This window comes from Chelonoidis abingdonii, chromosome 15, assembly GCF_003597395.2.
Source record: "Chelonoidis abingdonii isolate Lonesome George chromosome 15, CheloAbing_2.0, whole genome shotgun sequence".
NCBI classification, from domain to species: Eukaryota; Metazoa; Chordata; order Testudines; family Testudinidae; genus Chelonoidis; species Chelonoidis abingdonii.
The window spans coordinates 37,287,106-37,305,709 of record NC_133783.1 but is presented as its reverse complement, the minus strand read 5'-3'; the positions used below and the strand labels follow the sequence as shown (position 1 = coordinate 37,305,709).

At 42.5% G+C, this 18,604-nt stretch overlaps 1 protein-coding gene across 1 annotated transcript in view; it reads right to left on the bottom strand.

Annotated features, from left to right (window-relative positions):
- The window catches only part of CFAP46 (cilia and flagella associated protein 46), a 178,237-nt gene that overhangs the window by 78,559 nt on the left and 81,074 nt on the right, over positions 1 to 18,604 (bottom strand). Inside the window, exons 26-30 of the mRNA XM_075072713.1 lie at positions 9,735 to 9,819; positions 9,491 to 9,629; positions 7,649 to 7,832; positions 6,192 to 6,351; positions 4,141 to 4,361 (exon numbers count right to left, since the gene is read on the bottom strand). Coding sequence (XP_074928814.1) covers positions 4,141 to 4,361; positions 6,192 to 6,351; positions 7,649 to 7,832; positions 9,491 to 9,629; positions 9,735 to 9,819 — 789 coding nt within the window. The remainder of the gene's footprint in view (positions 1 to 4,140; positions 4,362 to 6,191; positions 6,352 to 7,648; positions 7,833 to 9,490; positions 9,630 to 9,734; positions 9,820 to 18,604) is intronic.

Here is an 18,604-nt window from a genome sequence, read left to right as displayed (position 1 = left end):
ACTCCATTATGTTGACTCAAGACTACATTCAAACATAAGAACATAAGAATGGCTGTACAGGGCCAGACCAAAGGTCCATCTAGCCCAGTATCCTGTCTACTGATAGTGGCCAATGCCTGGTCCTGATTCTCAAGGAAGGAGAGAACTCCTTACTAAAGCACTTTTTGTTATTGATCTTGACTAAAGTATAATTAGGATAGTAATTTGGTAGGATAGTTGAATAATGACTTCTGTTAGCAGTGATCAAAGTCCATAATCAAGTGTCAGAGGGGTAGCCGTGTTAGTCTGGATCTGTAAAAGCAGCAAAGAATCCTGTAGCACCTTATAGACTAACAGACTTTTTGGAGCATGAGCTTTCGTGGGTGAATACCCACTTCGTCAGATGCATGTAGTGGAAATTTGCAGGGGCAGGTATATATATGCAAGCAAGCTAGAGATAATGAGGTTAGTTCAATCAGGGAGGATGAGGCCCTGTTCTAGCAGTTGAGTGGTATGAAAACCAAGGGAGGAGAAAACTGGTTCTTGTAATGGGGCAAGGCCATTCTACATCTTTGTTAATCCTGTAGTCTTGATGGTGTCAAATTTGCACGATGAATCTGATAGCTCCCAGTCAAGTTCTCTTTGAATTGTCTAAGGTCCATGTGAAGTTTTTTTTTGCTGGCAGGATGGCCACCTTAAGGTTCTGTAATAGTGGGTGGCCAGGGAGGTTGAATGTTCCTCTCTACTAGTGTTTTTGTATCATTGCCATTCCTTAATTCTGATTGTGTCGCATTTATCGTTTTTCGTCGTAGAGACTGTCCAGTTGGCTGATGTACATGAGCAGAGGGGCATTGCCTTGGCATATGATGGCGTATATTTACATTGGTGGACGTGCAGAGTGAATGAAACTAGTGATGGTGTGGTCTGATCTGGTTAGTGTCCTGTGATGGTGTAGCCAGTGATGGTATGATATGTGGGCAGAGTTGGGCATCTTTTTTTAGAGGTTTGGTTGCATGGATTGGTTCCTGAGCTAGAGGTCATCTACATGGTGTTGCGGTGTTTGGCAGTTACGGGTGAGAATATGTTTCAGGTGGCAGTTGTTCTGTTAGGTGAAGGAAATCGCCTGCCACCTTTCCAAGACCTGTGGAAAGTGTGGGTACATATGTTTCTCAGGATGGGTGAGATCACTATGATGCCATGGAGGGGTTTAGCTGGGGACTTAGTTATGCCGAAGTGGAGCCTGTTGGTTATCTCTTGCGTGTCTTGCAGTAAGGAAGATTTCTGGTACCACGTCTGGGCTCTGTGATTCTGTTCCTATTTCCCCGGTGCGGGTATTGTAGTTTTGAAGAATGCTTGGTGGATGATTTTGTAGGTGGGTTGGCCTGCTTGTCCTGAGGTAGAGCAGATGCTGTGTGTAAATCTGCACAGCGCTTGCTGTATAGCAATGGATCGTGTGTGTTGCCCGGGATGGAAGCTGGAAGCATGAAGGTAGGTCACAGCGGTAGGATAGGTTCGGTAATAAGGGTGATGTAATGTGACCATCCTTATGGTGACCTAACCAGTCAGTCCACACCATTTACCTTTTTTTTGGTTCTATTCACTTGCACGTCGCACACAATGAAATAACTTTTTTTTTCCATCATAGCCAGCAATGCCCTCCTCTGCTATGTACATCAGCCAAATGGATAGTCTCTACGAAAACGATAAATGGACCACAAAATCAGATATAGGAATGGCAATATACAAAAACCTTAGAAGAACACTTCCAACCTCCCTTGGCCATCAACCTACAGATCAGACCTTAAGGTGTGCCATTCCTGCAGCAAACAAAACTTCAGGACCAGACTCAAGAGAGAAACTGCTGAGCTTCAGTTCATCTGCAAATTTTGACCCATCAGCTCAGGATTAAACAAAGATGTGAATGGGTCTTGCATATTACATGAACGTTTCCCTTCTCTTAGGTTTTCATACTTCTATTCTCTAGAACAGGGCCTCATCCTCCCTGATTGAACTAACCTCATTATCTCTAGCTTGCTTGCATATATATACCTGCCCCTGCAAATTTCCACTACATGCATCTGACGAAGTGGGTATTCACCCACGAAAGCTCATGCTCCAAAAAGTCTGTTAGTCTATAAGGTGCCACAGAATTCTTTGCTGCTTTTACAAAGTCCACAAGACATCCTGTGGACTAAAACTGGAACACTGGTTACATGTTCCAGTAATCTATCAAGCTCTCACACTGGATCTTTACCGTATGGCACTATATGTTTTTTTTAAGGCATCTAACCTTTCATGATTTTATTTAAGCTTTCAGAAATCACTCCACTGACTAATAGATAGTTACTGAAGAGTCTTAAGATTCTAGAGCCTCACCTGGAAATGAAAACAAGCATCAGGATCCCTGAGACTTTAACATGTCCTTCTTATTCATCTTCAATCAAATCTGCTCTATTTTTAATCCCAAACAAACTTCACATCACACAGTTAGCAAGCTGTCCTGTATCTCTTTATAAACAACCTACTTTCAATCCTAAAATGCCTTATATGAAAGTTTGAAGCTCACAGTAATGTTAATATATAATAGTGACATTCAGACTGAAGCTCGCAAGCCACAAGTGGCTCTTTAATGTGTCTTCTGCAGCTCTTTACAGCACATGATATTAAAACTCTGTGTGATTTGATTATTAATCAACCTAAGTTATTAAGCATTCACGATGCTTTTACTACCAATTGTAGCTGATAAAATAATAATACTTGGTTAGTCATTTTGCTGTGAAAATACACACACACACACACACACACACACACTACTTCCTATCATACTGTTTAAATATGAATATATAGTACTATCGTAAATGAAACAGTGAATTCACACTACTGTGGCTCTTTTGGGTAATGTTTGCTAATTTCGCTCCTGAACTGCTCAGGTCTGAGTAGCACTGATCTGTAAGCATTAGCCCACAGACAGCTACTGCCATTGTCCTGCAACAGACACTGATATCTGCACTAGCTAACTTTGATGTTTATTCGTCTACTGTCATTATCTTGAAATCATCAAGTTTCTCTTAGTCAAGTACAGAATATTAAAAATTCTGATTATGTGAAATCTGGAAATGTTAGTCAGAATTTTATTTTCTAAAATTCCAGTTTTCCAAATTTTATATGTTATATAGTCCTAATTAATTTCACAATGAATGTCTGATAATTAGCAACATATGTATGTAGTACGGTTCACTGCAAGCTTTTATATTAAGTAATTACCAGCATTTGTAATCACTGGAAAAACAATAATACAACCTGGAACATACTGGTTTGGATACCAGCTTCACTTTGCAGATCTCTCACCCACACCACTCAGGTGGCACTTACGATGGCATGTGGCATACACTGAGGTCAAGTACAGCTTTCACAATTTCAAAGATTTAAATAAATTAAAAAAAATTAACATTCAGTGCAGTCCTTCTGAGGTTTTCCATAAATGTTACTGGAAATTAGGCAGCCACATCAATGAAAAAATACAACATTTAATGAGGTTCATTCAATTTGATTTGAAATGCTGCAGAACAGCCAGAAGTGATTACTTTAGAGAACTGACAACACTCAGTGAATATTAGTGTTATGGTTTCATCACAAAATGTAATTGACAACTCTATTCACAGGGGTTAACTAAGTCAGATAATTCCTTTAGTTAAATTACATACCCTTTGAAATGATCTAAGTCACTACCTATCCGTAATTACTGTTCTTCAGCAACAATATTGTGAATTCTGTAAATCACCAATCATGGTTCTTATTCTACCCTAGCTATTTAGATAGTAAAAGATCAGAAACCTTTGGAAGAAAGAGTGGATCCCCAAGCTCCAAAGAATATACACACCAATAGAGAGTAATGGCTTTAACTGGTAAATGGTAATGGCTTTAACTGGTAATGGCTTTAACTCCCATATCGTTGTTGGAAGAATTTGAACTACACAGAGCTGCCATCTAGTTTCTTGTGATAATTTTCTAATTTAAAGCTTATAAACTGTAAAACTATATCCTAATAATGCTGTAAAATTGAATATATTACAATAAAGACAGCTAAAATAATAAAATACTGTCTCCTTATGTATTCATATATTAGACAAATTAAATGGGATAGGTAAATTCTGATCTTACCTGCCAGATACGAATGATGTAAGCATAAGCCATCAAACAGTGCTGTTGATGATAAGGTGAACTATGGCCAGAAAAGATAGCCATTAAAGTATGTGCTCTAAACAAAGTTTCCAATTGCCTTATGTTTTTTAAATCTTCATTAGCAATTTGGGGAGCTGTATTTATCCCAAAATCCACCTTCAGCTTTGCTGGAGATGGTATTTCTTGTTTGATGTTTTTCTCTGTTAAAAAAACAACAAAAACAATGTCAATGGTCTGACATCATACAGTATTTCAAGCCTTATTTAAAGTTGTATTTCTGAGGTGGAAATGAAAAAGAATCTACTGACAGCAAGATGACCCTATTAGAAAAATGGAAATCCAATTTACCACAGATGACCTTGGCATGATAGAATAATATTACTTCTATCTTATTTTCAATTATTAATAAAAACATAATAATATATTTAAAGTTAACTCTAAGCAATGACAAAGCAAAGAAATGCAGAGTAAGGGCATCCTCATCTAATTCTGCCTGGTTAAAGCAGCCCATAGGGTGGATAGTCTAACTTTCTGTTCTGGGGTCCCTTAAAAGTGTTGCTCTAACTCAGGGGATCTCAAACTGGGGGTTGGGACCCCTCAGGGGGGTCACGAAGTTATTACATGGGGGGGTCACAAGCTGTCAGCCTCCACACCAAACCCCACTTTGCCTCCAGCATTTATAATAGTGTTAAATATATAAAAAAGTGTTTTTAATTTATAAGGGGGGCGGGGTCGCACTCAGAGGCTTGCTATGTGAAAGGGGTCACTAGTAAAAAAGTTTGAGAACCACTGCTCTAACTGTTACTAGTTAAATGTGGAAAATTATGGGATCTGAGATTTTAACAAAAATATCTATATTCCCCTAAAGGGGAAGGGGCAACATTAATAAGTTCATAATTTGATCTACTGTTTTTCTTCTATTCTCAAAATCCATGAAAATCTATATATACACATTTTTATACAAAACTGTTAATGCTTTTCTTCTTAAAAGAGAACTAATCAAAGGGGTCCAGCATTCATCAACAACCAGCAAGATTATGTGGAATGGAAGGGAAATACCATGAAAGAATAGAGATTAATTTTAAATTGCCATTACACGAACAATGGTAAGTAATATTTAAAGAAAAAAACATGAATAGAACATTTTCAGTGCCATTTTAACTATGCAGTGTTAACAGAGGAATCATGAATCTTTCACAACTGCATCTCATCTCTCTACATAAAAATAAGACACGTGGAGATATGAGTTAATGTCACACATTATTCTTCTAGAAATCAATTGCTTTCTTCAATTAGACTGGAACATTCTATCAAAACTAGTTACTGAGGCATTAGCAATGTCAATGGTTATAAAGAGTAAAAACTTTTCAAAAGGGCTTAGTGACTTAGGAGCCTGAGTTGCTTTTTCAAAAATCATGCTGGTGCATAGGACGCTGAAGTCCCATTGTCAATCGTGTTTTACAATGGCACTTTGGCACTTTTGAAAATTTTACCCAGAGATTTCATAAAGTAAGAGAAATAGGGTAAAGGGATAAAGAAATGAGGTGCAGCTTCATAGTTCTAATAAGGGATTGGGAGTCAGAACACCAGATTCTATCTCTGGTCGTTGCATTGAGCATTCATGGGCAAGTGACAATCTCTCCATGCCTCCATTCTGCCATCTGTAAAAGGGGTACAAACCAATTATTTACCACATTAACACCTGAGAGTTCTTGAGAGTCTCTGGCACCTATCTTTGCGTCAACCTGTTCCATTTCTTCTGTGATTTGTTTAAGGGCCTGATGCAAAGTTCTCTGCAGTTTCTGACATCAGTGAGTTTTGAATCGAGCCTTAAGTGAAGAAGCTCGGGTTTTTCATTTTGACTTCCTCTTTAAGTCTTTTGTAGATGAAGAAACATGTACTAAATAAGGTATTTTTATATGCTAAAAATAATCATGTGCTTTTCTCCTTTAAAAGGTAGTAAGACAAAAAACATATACTACATTTATGTACTGAAATTATTTTGAAGGATAAATACATCAGTTACAGACCTTCTTCCTCAAGAGGTCCTTTGGCAAGTTTCAAATGTAGCAAGATATCTATTGCCCAGTCCAGATGTTTAATAGCATCATTAAGAGGAAACTGATTGCAGTATAACCATTCTGCAAATTCCATTAGATAATCAACTTTCTGCCACTCACTTTCTTGTGTCTACACAAAAGACAGAATGATTTAGTTCATATATTGTAGTCTGTAACATCAAATTACTGATACTAAGATCTATATAGATTTGTCATTAATTTTTTTGGAAGCAAAAATTTAATTTTAAATAGGTAGCAAGCAATTTATTGACATTGCCTAATCAGGGAAAATGTCTAACTGAATGTAATAAAAAAAATCAGTATTAGTTAAATTTCTTTTCCTTTATTAAAGTCTCCATCAATTAGTTACTGTTGGGACTTTTCCTCCTTAAGAGAGAGGCCAGGCAGCAATTCAAATGTGTTGACACAGAATCCCAAGACTTAAACTACATCCACTTGGTTTTCCATCAGATAAGTAATTTCGAAGTTGTGAAAAATAATCCACACCAAACTAACAAACTGACAAAATAATTTGCATAACATTTATTCTTTCTATTGAACTGAACTATTTTAAATTCTGATGAAAAATAATGCTAAATGAACATGTAATTAATGGTTTACGCGTATGTGTAATTCTAAAGTGATGGAGATACCAAAGGAATTAAATTATGTACAAACATTCTTATCTTTCGCTCATTATCAGTCCATCACTATTGGGAAGGAGCTAAGCAGTGAGACAGTAGAATGGGGGACTGAGAGAAGAAGACTACAAATGGAAGATAAAGAATTGAAACTAACAATGGCCACGTGTTGCATTAAATCAATGCCTTTGGCCACAATTTTGGCAGCTTCTATGTATACTTTTTCAATAAACATTTGATCCACTTTGCAATTGATTATTTAGCTCTTGAGGGTGGGCAATGCATGCATCCCCTAGTAGTTTTTATTTCTAATACAGGTTATGTGGCTTGTGAGTCAAGCATACTATCTCATCAACAGCCACATCCAAATCTATGGAAGTCAAGTAGAGTCTTCCCAATAACTTCAAAAGACTTTGGATTAGGCCTCAAATGATGATCTGCAGAGGCAAACTGATGGAGAATTATCTTTTAGGAAATGTATCTGATTATCTTTGCAGGGTATGCATTTTATTCATGTAAAATGCTATCACTTTTTCCATTTATACACAAATTTCAATCACGTGTTTTTTTGAACACTGTGCCTTTCAAAGTTCAAATTAAATAAAGAAAAAGCTAACAATTATAAATCTCATATTACTTGCTTTAGAAAAGGATGTCTGCGTACCTCCTGGAATATTACTTCACAAACCACCTTTAAAAATATTGCATATACCGTCACATACTTTCAAACTATACATTTAAAATTATATTCTATTAAGAGTCTATTAAAATTAACAATATAGAGACCTGTAAAGCTTCAATAGCATTCTGATAACAGGTTAACTGCCCAACAACGTCTTTGGAGATTGGTGCTAGACGATGCCACATATGTGACAAATAGTCCTCACTTTCATCCTTGAATTTCTGAATGTCCATCATAAAGTTACGTCCAAGTCTTGCCTTCACTATAACCATATGTTTGAAAATCAGGCTAAAAAAAAGTTTTAAAATTAATCAATTTCTTATCTGTACAGTTATGCACTGCATCTTACAATATGTTACAGTTGTGAAGGTAACTGCACTTCACTACTCATCTTTCTTTTATAGTGAAGTCAAATTGCCTGCTCCTCTGGATATTTACAGACCTTAACTTTAGAAAATAAATTAGACCCTGATCCTGCAAAGATACACATATGTAACCTTATGCACTGTGACCAGTTCCTTTGACATCAATGAGACTACACATAGGGGAGATTCTCAATTACTGTTAATTGTCATATCTCTGTGCTTAAATCTTTGCATATGTGTAAGTCTCTGCAGGATCAGAGCCTTAGGTTGCTTATAGCCTAGTTTTGGAGTTTTATCCTAAATGGATTTAGAGCTGGGGAAAGTCCAAATTCCTGTTACTTTATCTTAAAAAACCCTCCTCCACCCTTCTCTCACTCATCTAACATGAAATAGACATTCAGACGTGAAATTGTAGCCCTGCTCCAAGCAACATATTCAGACGTAAATGTTGCCATAGACTTTTATGCAAAACAAACTGAATAATAACTAATAATTCAAATATATTTTAACAATGTATTAGCCAAACAATGTTCTTCAACCAGGCAACACATGCCTTGATGTTCAACAAGCCTAGTCATTAAATTAAAAAAAAGTTAAATATAATGTTTTAATATAGTATTTTGACTTAAATAATGAAATAAGCTATGTGAGGAGTCACCTCCTTCAAAGACCCTCAGCTGAATCCACTGTAACCAACAAAGAGACCTGACCCCAAAGTCAGGAACAAGAGACACAAGAACTTAATGTAGAAATATGAAATCTACCTCTGATGGGATACTATCTTAAACTGGTTAAGCCACAGTGTTTGCTTGTCAACATTGTCTGGAGGGTTTACTGAGAGAAGTAACATATCATTAGCAAACTCCTATTTTAGCAGATGATATAAAATAGACAGGTGTCATGAATACCAGTTAGGACAAAGAAATAATAAAGAGAGGAGCTGGAGAGGTTAAAACATGTGTGGAACTCTCATTGCAAAGGGAAAGGATAACATTGGGGGAAAATAACTATGATAATATATTTTATATTATTGTTTTATTACAGTAGTGATCAAAAGTCTAAATTAGAGGTACACATGCACAGAGAGGGAAGATTAAGCTGCCTGAGATCTCAATCTCCTTAGCACAACTTCATTTCAATGGATAATTTGAATCTTAACTCATCCTGTGATCACATCTAAAAAGCTTTTCTTACCACATCTTGCTTTTAAAGTCCGGACTACAGATAGTAATTAGAAGAGAAGGAAACAGAGCAAAGAAAGACCCATAATCAAATAGCTGAAAAGTTTATACAGTACCTACTCAGGAATTTTTTTAAAGATGACCTGCACAAACATTATAAACATTTTAATTACAAGAAGCAATCGAAGACTAAGCCTTTCTTTGATTCTCAAGAACAGTGTGAAGAAGCAGGGAAAAGATACAATATTGTCTGCTGTTATAAAAATTGTCAGCTCAACAAAAAGGAAATCTCCATACTATTAATGTAAAATATATATTCAAATGTCATCGATATTTTTATATTTCTCAAGAGTCAGGATGCTTAAAATGTTTTAGTAAAAAAAGAGATCAACCAACTTACAGTCTATGTTTAGTTCGAGGCAGAACCTGAATGGCTTCATCTAACACTTTGAGCCCTGTCTCCCAATCACTTTTATCAGCATACATGTGGAATAACAACCCATACAGGGATGTTCTTAATGTCAGATCCTCTTCAGTACCTTTGAAATACATTCAAATGATATATTAACATGGTGAAATTAGTGCAGTCATCTCACAGAAATATTAGACTATTCATTTTTGCATGACAAGAATAAAATACATGCCTGGGAGAAAATGACCATCTGATGATCCACTACTTTGAAAATCCTTTGTAGGCCACTGATGAAGCTGCAATGTATTTTCTGTTCCCTAAAAAGAAAGAAAGAAAAAAAACAGTAGTGCATACGTTTTTGTGAGCATAACTCTTCAAGCTCTGTATTGTTTTCCATGTATAAATAGGATAAATTCAATTATAATGTTTAAACTATTAATACACTAAGAGTAATAATAATTAATTAAGACGTTGATTATGTCAGTTAATAAGCCTTTGGGAGTTGAAAACTAAAACTATTTTCCTCCAAATCAATTTTTCTAATGGCATAGCGTATTACACAATCGCACTGATTAATACAATGAGCTACAGCACACATTCCAATACCATAATGTTGTTTGAGGTAACTAGATGTTGTCAGCCTGTTCTGGCTTAGCTGGCTTTAATTGTGTAACTGGATAACCACAGATATCACAGAATTAAGGGATTTTTGGATGGATTTTTTTATCTCGTTTCCAGTGTGACCAATTCCAAAGATAATATTCTTTAAGCATCTGGCTGTTTCCACATGCAAACCCCAAAGGTATGGTTCTGCTGGTATACAGACCACAAATTACACAGGGACTACACTAGTAAATTCTGTAAACTAGAGTTATAGCTATTGGACAATTGATCAGTTTTGAACAGGACAACACGTCTTCCCAGAAGTGATGGAATCTCTAGGTTTTACACTGAGGGCTGGTCTACACTATGGGGTAAAATCGATTTTAGATACGCAATTTCAGCTACGTGAATAACGTAGCTGAAGTCGAATATCTAAAATCGATTTACTCACCCGCCCTCACCACACGGGATCGATGTCCGTGGCTCGCCATGTCGATTCCGGAACTCCGTTGGGGTTGGTGGAGTTCCAGAATCAATATAAGCGTGCTCAGGGATCGATATATCCCGTCTAGATTAGACACGATATATCGATCCCCGAGCAATCGATTTTAACGCGCCGATACGGCGCGTAGTCTAGACGTGGCCTGAGAGTTGAGGAGAACACCAACATAGCTCACAGTAAACAGGACACAGTTTTTTTAAAGCTCTTAGTCCTTAGCAGAGTTGGTCCTTATTCAGATACCACTCACCTTTCCAGGATGGTACACATCTTAAACCAGCTGCCAACTGTGCCTTTGCAGTGTTGGATCACTGTATTACCCTGACCACCTGATATTCATTTTAGGAACATAGGAACTACTATACTGAATCAGTATACACAAGTTGTTAGCATACACCATTTTCTGTCTCTGATAGTAGCCAATACAATATGCTTCAAAGAAATCCTAAAATGGACATCTATGGACTGACCTGCCTGAAAAGGCAACTAACCACTATCACTCTTGGCTGGCATATGCTCTGAAGCACGAGGGTTTATAACCTTTCTAAAAAAAAGGTTTTGTTCTGTCTAATGCATATGTGTGGATGTTTTCATAATTCACATAAATGTTTAAATCTTTTTTATGACTCCTATTAAGGTTTTAGTCCAAATTATATCCTCTGACAATGAGTTCATTATGTGTTGTATAAAAAAGCATTTCCTTTTATCACTTTTAAGTTTCTTGTCTTGTTAAGCTCTGTAAATAACCAGACCCTTAGTAAATAGTGTCTAGTGGCAGTAGCTACTGTGACAGGGCAAGGCCAGATGGCTATAGAAAAGTAGTGGGAGATAGATATATTAGCCCCAGGTTAAACAAATCCCTGGTACCAGGATAAGTAAATGGCAGCTGCTCCAGATCAATTAAGACACATAGGGCCAATTCAGAGGTTTCCAGAAGACAGGGAGGATGCTAGGTTGATTGGGACACCAGAAGCCAATCAGGGGCTGGCTGAAACTAGTTAAAAGCCTCCCAGTTAGTCAGGTGGGCATGTATGTCAGGAGCTGTGAGAAGTCATGCTGTTGGAGAGACTGAGCTGTACACACCATATTAGGCACAAGGGAGGAGGCCCTGAGGTAAGGGTGAAGTGGAGGCTGCTGTGGGGAAGTAGCCCAGGGAACTGTACGTGTCCTGTTCCTAAAAGGTCAGCTACCATAGCTGATACTATTAGGGTCCCTGGGCTGGAGCCCTGACTAGAGGGCGGGCCCAGCTCCCCCCCTTTGGCCCCGATTAATCACTAAGACTGGGAGACAACAGAAACTATGCAAGGGAGGATAGCTTCTCCTCACCTCACTGGCTGGCTTATGATGAAAATGGCTCAGCAGACTGTGACCCTTGTCTCTAGAGAGAGAAGGGTTAAGTGGAGGGTCACAGTGAGTCTCTGAGGCTAGCAAAATCTGCCAGGAAATGCAGGACCCAGGGAGACAGGGACAGAGCTTTGTCACACCACTTTATCTATAAGCCATCAAAACTCTTAAGTTTACAACTGTTCACATCATTATACTTTCAAGTACAGAGTAACACTCATCAATTTTTTCTTCTAACAACTTTGAAACAGCAGACCAGTCATCATGCTTCTGATTACTAATGATTTATATATTACTTGGGGAGGAAATAAAATTCAGTTCTTTGTTCTTTATTATACACTCTGTTACTACGTGATCGAAGATACAGCCTGAAACTGAAATGGTACACTCTGGTATTACTGAGCCTGAATGCAAAAGACACGAACAAGATTTTAAAGGCCTGATGCAAAACCCATTGACATGAAAGGAAAGACTTCAATGAGAAATGTATTAGTTTTCCAAAGAGAGAATTCTAAAAACTTGAAGTACAAAAAGAAAAGAAAAATGTCTCAATAAATAGATGGTTATGTTTCAACATGACAGTGCGCACATATCAGGAAATGATCTGGTGTTCCCTTCTGGCCTTAAACTCCATGGCTCTATGAGATTTGAAGAAAATTAATGTGATATTGTTTATTATGCAGCAAGTATTTCCTATCTATCTGTCTACTAGATGGTATTTAGAAAGGTGCCTATTTCCACGTTGTGTAAAGGGTTTTACTGAAAAGGATTAAAAAGTATGTCATTTTATTATTGATTATTAACACCCTTTCAGTTATAGTTTTCCCCTCAAAACTGCTGAATGTTTTGTTGAATACCAGCCCCCATTGAAGAAAGTATGTTCAATAAAAACTCTTTCAGGCAGGTGGAAGAGAAATCAGATATTTTGCAGTTCAGAGGAAAAAACTCGTAACTCTTGTTCTTCGAGATGTGTTGTTCATGTCCATTCCAATCAGGTTGTGTGTGCACCACGTGCACGCCAGTCGGAAGATTTTTCCCTTAGCAGCATCCGTAGGGTGAGCCTGGGTGCCCACTGGAGTCGTGCCTTCATGGCGCCCAATATAGGGTCCTGCCAACCCGCCACCCCCTTAGTTCCTTCTTGCCGGTAACTCAGACAGGGGGGTAGGAGGGTGGGTATTGGAACGGACATGAACAACACATCTTGAAGAAGAAAAAATGGTTACTCACCTTCTCGTAATTTCAAGTGCTTGTTCATGTCCATTCCAAAGGCCACATCATCTCTGGCTTGCTGGGTGACTGCACAGTGCGTGGTGAAAGTGTGTATGGAGGACCACGTTGCTGCTCTGCAGATTTCCTTTGTGGGAACCTGCGCCAAGAATGCCGCTGTGGAGACCTAAGCCCTGGTGGAGCGCGGTGATTGAAGGAGCGGGCACCTTTGCCAAGCTATAGCATTCCTGAATGCACTACGTGATCCATGACGAGATACGCTGAGAGGAGACAGGAAGAACTTTCATTCTGTCTGCCACTGCCATGAATAATTGGACATACCTTTGGAACTGTTTCGTTCTCTTGATGTAGAAGGCTAGCTCTCTGCAGACATCCAATGAGTGAAGCCTCTGCTTACCGGTGCTGGAATGCAGCTTAGGGGTAGAATACAGGGTGGAAGATGTCTTGGTTGATGTGAAACTGGGAGACAACCTTTGGGAGAAAAGCTGGGTGAGGCCTGAGCTGAACCTTGTCCTTACAGAATACTGTGTTAGGGCCCTGAGCTCAGACACCCTCCTAGCTGAGGTTATTGCTACCTGAAATGACACCTTGTATGAGAGAGAAAGCAGGGAGCACATCACCAAGGGCTCAAATGGCGGTCCCATAAATCTGGAAAGGACCAGATTGAGGTCTCAAGCTGGGATAGGCTGTCGGACCTGTGGGTATAGTATGTCGAGACCTTTAAGGAAACAGCTGACCATCTGGTTAGCACAGACCAAGCAGCCCTCTGCATCTGGGTGGAAGGCAAAGATGGCAGCCAAGTAAACCCTTATTGAGGACATGGACAGTCCCTGCTGCTTGAGATGGAGAAGATAGTCCAGTAAAAATGGCACCGTGGCAAGCGTTGGGGACGGAATGTGCTGCGTCGACCAGATTGAAAATCTATTCCACTTAATGGAGCACAGGCTGTAACTCAGGAAGGAGCAGAATTGCAGACACTTCCTGTTGTGTCACACAGCAAACAAGTATATCTGGGAAAGCCCCACTGATGGAAGATTGAGTTTATTACGTCCGGGTGAAGGGACCACTCAGGGCCGTGAAACAACCTGCTGAGATGGTCCGTCAGCTCGTTCTGTATTCCAGGGAGGTATGATGCTTGCAGGTGTATCAAGTGCTCTACACAGAAGTCACAGACTCATAGACTTTAAGGTCAGAAGAGACCATTATGATCCAGTCTGACCTCCTGCACAGTTCAGGCCACAGAATCTCACCCACCCACTCCTGTAACAAACCCCTAACCTATACCTGAGTTACTGAAGTCCTCAAATTGTGGTTTGAAGACCTCAAGCTGCAGAGAATCCTCCAGCAAGTGACTCATGCCTCATGCTGCAGAGGAAGGCAAAAAACCTCCAGGGCCTCTGCCTATCTGCCCTGGAGGCAAATTCCTTCCTGACCCCAAATATGGTGATCAGTTAAACCCTGACCATGTGGGCAAGACTCACCAGCCAGCACCCAGGAAAGAATTCTCCGTAGTAACTTGGATCCCATCCCATCTAACATCCCACCACAGACCACTGGGCATATTTACCTGCTGATAACCAAAGATCAGCTGCCAAATTAATTGCCAAAATTAGGCTCTCTCATCATACCATCCTCTCCATAAACTTATCAAGCTTAGTCTTAAAGCCAGATATGTCTTTTGCCCCCACGACTTCCCCTGGAAGCCTGTTCCAGAACTTCACTCCTCTAATGGTTAGAAACCTTTGTCTACTTTCAAGTCTAAACTTCCTAGTGTCCAGTTTATATCCATTTGTTCTTGTGTCCACCTTGGTACTAAGCTTAAATAATTCTTCTCTCTCCCTAATATTTATCCCTCTGATATATTTATAAAGAGCAATCATATCTCCCCTCAACCTTCTTTTGGTTAGGCTAAACAAGCCAAGCTCTTTGAGTCTCCTTTCATAAGACAGGTTTTCCATTCCCTGGATCACCCTAGTAGCCCGTCTCTGAACCTGTTTCAAGTTCCACAGTATGAGGGCTTCCTGGCACAGAAGAGAGGAGCAAGCACCCCCTTTGTTGATATAAAACATTGCCATAGTGTTATCAGTCATGACAGACACACATCTCCCTGCTAGGTGAGCTCTGAAAGTCTGGCATGCCAGGCTCACTACTCTCAGCTCTCTGACATTGATGTGTAGAGCGAGATCCGCCTGAGACCAGAGGCCTTGTGTTCTGAGGTTGCCCAAATGTGCCCCCCAGCCCAAGTCTGATGAGTCTGTCACTAATGAGAGTGATGGCTGAGGGCTGGTGAAGGGGTCGAGCCACCAGAGGAGGGAGTCGAGTACTAGGCGAGGCAGGGTTATAATCCTGTCCAAACTGTCCTGGACTGGCTGATACATTGACATTAGCCATGACTGAAGTGGTCAAAATGGTGTGGCGTGCTGTAGTATGTAGGTACAAGCCACCATGTATCCCAGGAGCTTCAGGCAAGTCCTTGCTGTAGTGGTGGGGAACTGCCTGAGACCTTGTATGGTGTCACCCACGGACCAAAACCTTGCTTCCAGAAGGTATGTCCTGGCTTGTGTCGAGTCCAATACTGCCCATATAAACTCTATTCTCTGAACAGCAGAGCCGTCAAGGTACGGGAAAACCTGTACATGCTGCTTGCGCAGGAATGCAGCCATGACTGCCATATACTTGGTGAACACTCAAGGAGCCACTGCCAGCCAAAAGGGAGGACTCTGAACTGATAGTGGTTGTTGTTCACCACAAACCTGAGGTATTTTCTGTGGGACGGTGTGATTGCTATGTGAAAGTACACGTCCTTCAAGTCAAGAGTGGCATACCAGTCTCCTGGATCCAATGAGGGGACAATGGAGGACAAAGAGACCATGCAGAACTTGAGCTTCGTCACAAATTTGTTGAGTTCTCACAGGTCTAGGATGGGCCAGAGCCCATCCTTGGCTTTCAGTATTAGGAAATACCGGGAATAAAAACCCTTGCCCCCTTGCTTCCGAGGAACCTCTTCCACTGCTATAAGCAGGGCCAGTGCAACCATTTAGGCGAACTAGGCGGTTGCCTAGGGCGCCAAGATTTGGGAGTGCAAAAAAGCGGCGCCCCCCCAAAATTTTTTAAATGGTTGCAGCGGCCGCTGCGTAGTCTGAGCTGCCGGCGGCAGCAGCTGCCTGCAGCCGGGCAGCTTAGGGCGCCTCCGGGGTCGCACACAGCCGCGACAGCCCGGCAGCTTAGGCGCGCCCCGGGGTCATGTGCGCAGCCCGTGGCAGCCCGGAGCTGTAGGCGGCGACCGGCGGGTCCAACCGGCCGGTAAAGCCGCGCGCGGTCCGGCAACCGGGGCTCCTCCGGTCAGGGAGCCGCCGCGGCGGTCCGAACGCCGCGGGCGTCCCCGGGTCGGGAGCCGCCCGCGGCGGTCCGGCGCCGGGGCGTCCCCGTAAGGGAGCGCCGCGGCGGTCCGCGGCCCGGGGCGTCCCCCGGTCAGGGACCGCCCGGCGGTCCGGCGGGCCCGGGGCGTCCGCGGTCAGGGAGCCGCCGCGGCGGTCCACCGCGCCGAGGGCGTCCCCGGGTCAGGGAGCCGCCCGCGGCGGTCCGGCAGTCCGGGCGCTCCCCCACGGGGTCAGGGAGCCGCGCGCGGTCCCGGCAGCCGGGGCGCCCCCCCAACGGGGTCCAGGGAGCCCGCGGCTCTGGAGGACCTGCCGCAGGCATGCCCGCGGCAGCTCCGCCGGAGCCGCAAGACCCGCGCGGGGGGCGGTGAAATGTCCCGGCACCTAGGGCGTCAGAAATCCTAGCGCCGGCCCTGGCTATAAGGATTTGCTCGTGAGAGGGGTCCCTGAAGAGGGATGGGGAAGGGGGTTGGAAGGACAGGAGGGCACAGAATTGGATGGAGTATCCCCTTTCTATGATGCAGAGTACCCAGCAGTCCAAAGTGCTATGGGATCATGCACAGTAGAAAGGGGATAATCAGGACAAAAAGGTAAAGCGGGATAGATCCAGTTCTTGTACTGGTGTGCCGTCCTCAACTGTACCCTCAAAAGGCTGGTCTGGGGTCAGAAGGTGGCTTGGGCCAGAGCCCTGGCCCAAGGATGGGTGGGGTCTTTTCCTGCTGCTCCTATTCTTTCTCCGAGGGGCGTCCTGCTGGTTCTGCAGTTGGCAGAACACTGAGGGAGGCTGCAGCTGGAAGTGCTTGCACTGAGTGACACGAGTGTGGGGCCCCAGGACCTGAGGGTGGCCCTTGAGTCCTTTAGACTGTGGAGTCTTTTATCAGTTTTATCAGAAAAGAGGGCTGAACCCTTCAAGGGGAGGTCCTGGATGGTTTGCTGGACCTCGTAGGGAGGACCAGAGACCTGCAACCAGGAACTCCTCCTCATTGCAACCCCTGTGGCCATTGTATGAGAGGCTGCATCTGCTGTACCCAATATGGCCTGTAGGTAAGCTTGAGAAATTAGTTTCCCTTCCGCCACAAGTGCTGAGAACTCCGCATGAGACTCCTGCGACAGCAGCTCAGCAAACTTGGCCATCAGGCCGCAGGTGTTACGTGAGCATCTGCTAACGATGGCCTGCTGGTTTGATATGCAGAGCTGCAACCCCCCCAGTGGAGTAAATCTTTCTCCCAAAAAGGTCTAGTCTTTTAGCATCCCTATTTTTAGGGGAGGGTCCCTGGTAGCGCTGGTGCTCACGCTGGTTAGCTGCATCACCACCAGGGAATCAGGAGGTGGGTGGATATATAGGTGCTCGTATCCCTTTGAAGGGACAAAGTACTGCCTCTCTTTTCTCTGGGCCATAGGGGACAGAGAAACCAGGGTCTGCCACAAAGTCTTTGTTGTCTCGGCAACAGTCTTTATTAACGGTAAGGCAATACGAGAGGATCTGGAGGGAGTGAGGATGTCAACCATCAGATCGGTGTCCTCTACCACCAGCCCTGCCTGGATCCCCAGGTCTGGGCCACCCATCGTAGTTGTTGCAGGACCCTGTTGTCCTCCAAGGCCAGGGCTGTCTATGTCCCTGCCCCGGTTTAATCTGGGGGAAGATGAGGAGGAAAGTCCTGACAATGGGTCCTGCTCACTCCCCTCACGTGGCACCTGGTACTGCTGTGCCACCAGGTCCATAGCCTGTGGAGCTGGGGCCGCTGGAACTGTGATAATTGATGCTGATGCCAGCGGTGCAGAGGTTGCCGACTTCGGCGGCGCTGAGGTCACCAATGCCGGTGGTGCCACGCCTGCGGCTGCTGGCAATGCTGATATTGGAGAAGTCTGGGCTGGCACCGCAGGCAAAGGTAAGGGTGTTGGTGGCGCTGATGCCAGCAGTGCCAATAGTGCTTGCAGAGGGACAAAGGATGCTGATGACACTGAAGTGGACCTGGACCCTTGACCCTTAGATTTGTCCCTGGCTCTGATGATATGCTCAGGGTGTCCAGAAGGGCCACTGACTCAAAGGTT